Source organism: Beta vulgaris, chromosome 3 (genome assembly GCF_026745355.1).
Source record: "Beta vulgaris subsp. vulgaris cultivar EL10 chromosome 3, EL10.2, whole genome shotgun sequence".
Classification (NCBI taxonomy): domain Eukaryota; kingdom Viridiplantae; phylum Streptophyta; class Magnoliopsida; order Caryophyllales; family Amaranthaceae; genus Beta; species Beta vulgaris.
In genome coordinates, this window is record NC_079204.1 from 35,820,855 (window position 1) to 35,829,004 (window position 8,150).

The 8,150-nt window shown below is 35.7% G+C and overlaps 1 protein-coding gene across 1 annotated transcript; it reads right to left on the reverse strand.

Annotated features, from left to right (window-relative positions):
• Window positions 1-2,584: 2,584 nt before the first annotated feature.
• Window positions 2,585-7,932, reverse strand: LOC104884601 (ATP sulfurylase 1, chloroplastic). The gene is made up of 5 exons (XM_010669286.4): window positions 7,343-7,932; window positions 4,645-5,050; window positions 3,431-3,691; window positions 3,259-3,345; window positions 2,585-3,018 (listed from the first exon to the last, which is right to left on the reverse strand). Exons 1-5 carry the CDS (start codon window positions 7,852-7,854, stop codon window positions 2,875-2,877), a joined length of 1,410 nt encoding a protein of 469 aa, XP_010667588.1. The 5' UTR covers window positions 7,855-7,932; the 3' UTR covers window positions 2,585-2,874.
• Window positions 7,933-8,150: the final 218 nt, after the last annotated feature.

The window sequence follows — 8,150 nt, forward strand, 5'->3', positions numbered from 1 at the left end:
CTCAATCTTAGAATGATGTTGATCATTTACTTCTTCTTGTATCACTCGAATTCTCTCCATCCGTCTCCCACAATTTCATTGCCTTAGGGATAGTATTAGATGGGCACCCTCAACTGGAGGTATCTTCTCCTTTAAAAGTGCTTATTACACCTCCTCGCCTCAACCTCCTCTAAGAGTTCAACTTCTCAACTTTAATTGGAAGAAAATTTGAAAAGTTCTAGTTCCCTTCAAATATTGAATACTTCTTTGGAACATTATTCTACTCTACTTGAAAGCACCACCCTAGATTCCAAATTCCCATATTTTGATTCTTCTTGTGTTAGATGCAACTATAGTGTTGAGGATCACATGCAACTCTTCTGGGATTGCCGCATCTTAAGCCTTTTTTAAAAAATGCTTTTTCATAAGATTTGAAATCTTTGTTGTATTGATCTTAGACCTTTTCTACATACTCCTTGGGATATTTAAATTTATTTTAACCTTTAACAGCATCAAAAAAAAAGTTTTAAATCTTTTTAGTTGGGATGTGGACTTCTAGATCTATAGGATTAATGCAGTTTGCATCAAAAAAAAAGTTTTTAATACTCCTTGGGATATTTGAAAGCACCACCCTAGTTATGCTTAATGCTAATTCATTTTTCAATAAATTTTACTTTGATTGGAATGCTTCTAACACTGCCTTTCAGGAGGCTTCCAAGTTCAGCTCCAAACTTATGGACTTTACCGCAAAAGGGTTCTATGAAACTAAACACTGGTAGAAGTTAGAAGGGCCCTGAGATTGGGGGATGGAGGAATCGTTAGGTGTGATAAAATCTTTAGTATGTGGGATTCTCCATCAAATTGAAGGCTACCTCTCTTGTTGCTGAACTTTTAATTATCAGAGGAGGTTTCGTGCTGGCAAAGGATTTTAATGGGACTCATCTTGATCTCGAGATAGATGCCCATGCACCCAAGGTTATGCTATAAAACTTTGAAAATGTTCTCACCCAAGAGCTAAGAACTCTACTTTCGGATGTTTTCACTCTCTTGGGAAGGAATTGGATGGTCACATCAAACATGTTCGACAAGATGGTAATCAGGTGGCACACAGACTAGCCCACTATGTCATCCAAATGCAACCAACCAAGATAGATTCACTTTGTGGTTCCAATGCATGCCTTTGTGGGTTACAACAACTACATCAAGGTTGTCACCACTCAAAAACCCAAACTGGTCTAGAGTCGTCACAACTTCTTGTAGTAATGTGTATCATCTTTGTTTGTTTTGTCAATTCCGTTTATGGAAGGTTTGTTTGGGTTGTTTTCTTGTTCTGTATTTTCCCAAACATGGTTTTATTTAATAATTTTTGGGCTCTTATGGCATAAACCTTAACTTAATAGAATCTTCTAATTTGAGTTTAGAAACATAAACAAAATTAAGTCTAGTTATTAGATGAAGCAATTATCTCAAAATGGATTTGATTTCCTGTATTAAGATTTGTTAAATTTGATAATTTGGATGAGGATTTATTATTTTTGTTGTAATCAATCCACAGGTTCTGCAAGCTATCTATGAGCATGTTCAAAGTGAGATTTTGAGATAACTTTTAATGTTTTAACTGATTCAGTTTAATTAAGAAAAATAGGAGTTTAGTCATAGTAGTGTTCTAGTAATGGTTGTCAAAAGCTAAAATTTATAGTTTTTAAAAGTAGTGGTGTACAAATTTTACATTAAAATGATTTTAAGTTATGACTAGTTATTCATAACTAGCTAGTGTCCAATTCATCCGTCCAACATAAGTTCAACACTTCCTTCAAATATATGGTCTCACTAATATCTTATTATATCTCTCCTATCCTACTTGGCCCGTCACTCTATTTTGAAATATAAATTAACCCCTTTATCCTATCACATCCAACTTTTTGATGATATAACAATTTACAGTTGGTCTTGTAAGAGACAATCTACTTTTAATTCTAAAGTAGGCGTGGCCCAAGCTCAATATTATGAAGAAATTAAAATGGACTATCTTTTTTAATATAGTGGCTACTCTATTCTATTTAGTAGCCACTTTAATTTATTTAATGACCAGCTTAATCTATTCATTAATAACATTCTTTAATTTATTTAATGACTAGTTTAACCTATTTAGTGACTAATTTAATCCATTTCGTAAGATGTCAGATTATTTTTTAAAATTGTTTGTTCTAACTCGAGATTTAAAAGGAAACAAAAGAAGGAGAAGAGAATGGACAACTAGGACGGTACAACATACCTAAAAATAATGTTAGAATAGAGAAAAATGGAATTGACTTCTTTAGAGAATGTAGGCTTGAATTGGATACCGTCTATTATAATAATTTGTGAACGATTTATAATCAATTAACCACTCAACAATTTGTTACCTAAATTTCTGTGTCATGACAGACGTTTAAACGAATTTGAAACATAGAGGAATATATTCTAAACCTTTTTGAAGATCTTTTTTCTAACCCTCGCATATTTATTGAGCTATACTCAAGCACGAGTCAATCCAAGCTTAATTTCACGGGCAATGCCTAGAGTTAAAGTCATGTCGACCTTCTGTCTCAATAAGCATCACTCATACAGCCCGACACTTCACCACGTTTCATACACTCTACATTCCAATCTTGTTACAATAGCTCGTGCAAGCTTTTAACCAGGACGATGCATATTCGTCCTTGAAATGCTTCCACAAGCTTTAGGGTAGGGGAGCAAATGCTCAGGTCCCCTACACTGTAGAGGGCATCGTCCGAGAAAATGAGAAACAGAAAACTTTACAAAGATTCTGAGACAAATATCAACAGGAGACTTAAAAGCATAAATGTTTCTCCCACACGAAAGAGTTTCCGAAAATCGCAGATGAGGAGCTTATCAAACAGCTACAGCAGCAGGTTGAGGAATTTTGCCATTCTCAGAGGAAACAAGACTGTCATAGTAATCCACCAACACCTTCCATCCCCCGGGGCACATGAATCCATCAGGAGGATTTTCTTTGTTCTTTGCAAGAGTTCGCATCTGCAGAAAAAAAATAAATTGTTCAGCTTATGATAGCTTCTCAAATTCAAAAAATAGCTTCTACTTTTGTTTAGGCTGGCAGGAGAAGTACCCTACCGGGTCAACCTGTACCAGCCTAACAGAAAAGACCCTTTGGTAGTAGTGCGCAGGGACAGCAAGGGTAATTAGTAATGCTAGATTAGACTTATAAAGGAGAACTTGGGTGATAAAAAAAAAAGTGAAAGGAATATCGACAAATACCTTGGTGCCTGATATGAACACAAAATCTTGAGGCCTTGATGGATCAAAGAATGCCATTTTGCCTTGAGTCGTATCATAAGCAGCAACCTAGATGATTTAAGAAACAACATTTAAATAAAACACACACGTGACCTATAAAGAATTGTAGGCATCAAGGCTGGAACTTTCGGACCTTAAAAGGTAGGATGTTGAGACGCTCAAGTCCAGGAGCCATGCCAAGGACCCTTTTCCCGTGGTCAGCATCATACAGATCTCTTTTCTCAACAGGATGACCCATGCCAGCAGGGTCGCGGCCGACAATGTAGAAATTGGCCCCAGCATTAATGCGAGCCTTTGCATGCCATTGTACCTCAGTTGGACCAGCATAGTGCATAGGAGAAGGAAATATCGAAACAACAGTCGTCTCTGGGTCTAACACACCATCTTCGAGCACCTGATTTTTGCACATTCAAATCATATAGAAATATAGGATACAATATATTACATGAATAGCTAAATCTATAGTATAAAGGAAATCAACCAAATAAACTAAGATCCAAACCACAAGTTGACAACAATTATTGACCCCCAAACAACACCACCGACCCCCTGAAGATTTGTCAAATCATCCCCCATCTTCTTAATTAAGAATATGACATAATTTCATGAGAACAACAATTGTAGTAGCTGAATGATTACACTATTCCTTACATTATAGAAAAGGCGACAAATTATTCGAAGACATATCAAAGAGGAAACATGAAAAAGTGGGTACTTCAACATAGAAATTAGTCAATTACTATATCATACCACACACCATCCTTTCATAGGATATGTACGAGTGATAAACATAAAGCTTCCTCGGCCCAAACATGTCAAAGAGGTTTCTGTTGGGCGGAAAACATTTTCCAAGAAAAGTGGTTTCCTCATATTGCTTTGTTTGGTTTGTGAAAGGTCCAAAATGGTTTTCCACATGGTGGAAGATCGTTTCCCAAGGGTGTAAAACATTTTCATTCCTTAGAAGAAATGCCACATTTTCCTCCCGATTACTTACCTTCCTCCCATCCATAATCTCCCTTTAATTTCATACTTCAGTATTTTTCTCTAACTTTCCGTACACAAACTCAAATAAAGGAAAATTAATCTACAAATTGTAATTTCCCCAGAAAATGTTATTTTTCTAGGATAATCATTTTCTATTAAGAAAGTTTCTCGTTGAACCCATCAGAACCTAAGTTCAAATTTTAGTGAAAGAGGATACAGCCAAGTATGGCTTGCCCATATAAGTTAAAATTACCCAAGAACATGTCAAGAGGACAAAGTAAAGAGTAAGATGCAAAAGCAGAGAGTTAGAAGACAAATGCAGCTCCCAGAAAGTGCAATTATTTGAAGGATCAATTGTCAAACCTTTTCATGTTGCTTCATGCGCCAATGGAGTGGAACATCATCTGCCTTGGTAAAGCCTCCAAGTGGATTAAGCAACAGGATGGGGTTCTTATACCCCATGTCAAGAAGCCGACGACGTGTGTCAGTCATTAGCAGCGCATGGCCATTGTGCACTGGATTCCGAAGTTGGAAAGCAAAGACAGCATCGGCATCACGCTTGAGAAACTCCTCGCGGAGCTTAGCGGGAGACAGGCGGAATCTATCAAGACCATCATTGTACTTAATAGGCTCTAGAACCTCTAAATCCCCTCCGATCAACCAGTCTCCAGCATTGGCTATTGTTTCCTCAACGTAAGGCAAACCAGGAGCAGTGGTACCCCAAGTTCTTGCGACACGCTCTTCTTTGTTGTGCCTGTATACCTGAATACTGCATGAAAGACAAATACAGTTGCAAATGATTATTTTTCTTTGCCAGTCAATCTACCTAGATACACAAAGGAGTTTCAGAAAGATGAGTGAACCCGGTCTAATCAATCAAAACACCTTCCTTAATCGTACCAAGGTGAGTGAACCCTAGACAGAAGCTTCTTATTATAAGAGATGACAGAAGGCAGTCGAATTAATACAAACATATCCCCAGATGGCTCATAGGTGACTGAAGCATAAGATCTTTCAACAAAAACACCCTTGGAAATCTTCTGGCAGAGTAATAGTTGATTGAAATCTAAGCTTTCGTGATACAAGTCGTATTAGAAGTTAGAGCCAAAATTTTATGCACCCTCTTAGTACTTGCACCATTCAAGAGAGAAAAATCACTGGCAGGGTGGGTGATCATCTTTTAATTTTGCAAGGGCTACTGGGGAGCATATCTTAACTATTTGGAACATGAGAAATCCTTTACCATGATTTTGATAGTTCTAAGTGCACACTTGTGACTTGACTAACAAAGGTCTAAATAAGATGGTTGTGATTCTATATTCATTCAAAGTGTCACGAGTTCGAGCATCATCCAAGTGAGTGTCCCAGCACAATGTGGTGACTGGTGACTGGTGACTGGCTATGACACTAAAGAATTTCAGCCCGAAGAAAGAAATAGACACGATAGATTATTATACTTCCATGGCAGATCTAAAAAAGCGAGAGCTTGGTTACGGGGACATGAATGGCATTGAACTTTGCACTTTTTTGACCACTAATATCTTTAGATCTTTATTATATAAGCCAAGAGATGAGGTGTGGTGTTGTCTTTTAAAGTGACTAAAATATCCTCTAATAATTTAAAACAATGTTTTTCTTTTTATAAAAAATTGAAAAATGAGAATCAATGAAACTTGCCATATGAGTAGGTCAAAAATGGAATATGCAATAACATTAATAACTTGACAAACTAGATTGATACAATCAATTCACGAAATCAATTAGAATCTTCAACCAAAAAAAGTTAGCAATATACCGTGATAACATAATATTTCATATTTATAAAGTTCAAACAATATGGTTTATTAACATTTATAATTGTTAAAGAACTTTACTAATGTCGCTGAAAAGAAAATTATTAATTCATCGACCAAATTTTACAGTGACGGTATTGAACAATTAAAAATCATTTACCTATTTACCTTTAATTTAAAAGAACCTCAATAAGTTACATCACTATCAAAATAATTTTAAATAAAAAAAACATGTCCATTTATATATAACTACATAAGGTTGTCGACGTACGAATCGCGTGCATATGCAACTAGTATGTATTAGATGAAAGATGATATTATGATAATAATACATTGAGCCAAATTTAACAAGATTTCACATTGTCGATTCACACATATTGCTTAATTTAGTGCTTGTTTTCTTTTTGAATGGTAAAAGAGACTTTCAATATCTTCAATTCCATATTAATAAAAAAATACAAAAAGTTAATATTATGAAAGTACACATTAGCGAACCTAACAAGATCTTATATGAGTGTTTTCTTTGTATATATCAATGAAAATATTTGGTCAAAGATTTTGAAATTTGACCTGAAGAGAGAGAAACAAGTACTATATTGTGGGACTAATGGAGTATTACTTTTCACACATATTATTTCCATATAATTCATTATTCTTTTTTTTTGGGTTTTCTGATGGCAAAAATTCTTCATGTTAGTACATTTTTAACCATATGGTTTCTAACTCTTCAAACACACTTTTACAGTTGTGTTAAGCTTCTACAGCCTTCCCTCAAAAAAAAAAAAAAAAAAAAAGCTACAACAGCCAAAAATATTGTCACTACTTTTTTTTTTCTGTTCCTTTTGTTCACACCACTTTCAATGATTCCTAATTTGACTAAGATGATCTCTACAAAGCTACCGTACCAACTACCAAGAATCTTAGCTTGGTCGTTGGCCCAGTTTATTTATCAGACCCTAAATATCCCAAATCCACACCGATCACAACTAGAGAATCGTCGCAACTCGCAACTCGCAACATAGAACTGAACCGCTCTATCATGTCAGCCAACTTTGGAGGAGTTTGGCATCCACCTCAAATAATATAAATACCCTACTTTTATATTATAATTAGACCGTCTCGTTTAATAATTTTTGTTTTTTATTATACTAGTATTATTATACATGTTTTTATAACTCTAAATACACCTTGCATACATTTGAATCTAGTAATAATAATAATAATAATAATAATAAAGAAAAGGAAAAGGAAAAGCAAAGTATACTTACTCATTGATGATTGCAACGGGCTCAACCCCATTGGGGTCAAACAGAGCGACCCGGTTGGAGTCGCCAATCCGATTCCTCGCAACATCATCGATGGCGAGGACGATCGGCACCGACATATTGACGAAGGATCCGTCATGAAGTCGGAGTGAATTGAAATGAAGCGTTTGGAGGAACTCATTTTCTCTCATGAAACCAGAAAGTGGGCTTGCCCATCCTTCACTAAGGATGTGAACCCATTGAAGATCGATTGTAGAGAGCTTGATCCTTGGTAACTCAAAGGATTCTCTCTTTTTCTCTCTCCTCAAATCTTCTTCCACAACCAACTGCACAAGCTTTCCGCCGTCGGGTGAAATCAACTCCGACTTCACTTGGAGCCGGTTTTGATTGCCAAAACGTGGTTTCTTTGATGGAAGGGAGACATGGAAGGATGGAAGGAATTGGGTCTGGGTTGCTTTTGACAAAGAGTTGGTGGGTTTTGGGGTTTTGGTAAAAAGGGAAGCCATGGAAGCCATGTTTTGATCTTCTTCTCAAGGTGCTTTTTTTAAGTTTGGCCTGGCTGTTTGCCCAAGCCTCAGGTGCTTCAATCTCAAACTTTTTAGCCTTTATATATACACTAGTTTTGAAGCCCGTGCGTTGCACGGGTTGTTTTTTATTTTATTTTTTTTTTGAAATTTTTTGTTAATTGATTTTATATTACCTTTACTCCTTTAATATTTGTCATTATACCCTTATTTTTAGATTATCTTTAATATCTTTAATTATCTATTAATAAAATTTATAAAAAGTTGATATAAAGTTAGTATTGCAA

Coding starts and splice junctions, on each gene's coding strand:
- LOC104884601 (XM_010669286.4), bottom strand. CDS start 7,854: ATGGCTTCCATGGCTTCCCTTTTTACCAAAACCCCAAAACCCACCAAC. Junction 5,051..7,342: donor CCCGTTGCAATCATCAATGA/GTAAGTATACTT, acceptor TCTTTCATGCAG/TATTCAGGTATACAGGCACA. Junction 3,019..3,258: donor TGTTCATATCAGGCACCAAG/GTATTTGTCGAT, acceptor TTTTTTCTGCAG/ATGCGAACTCTTGCAAAGAA.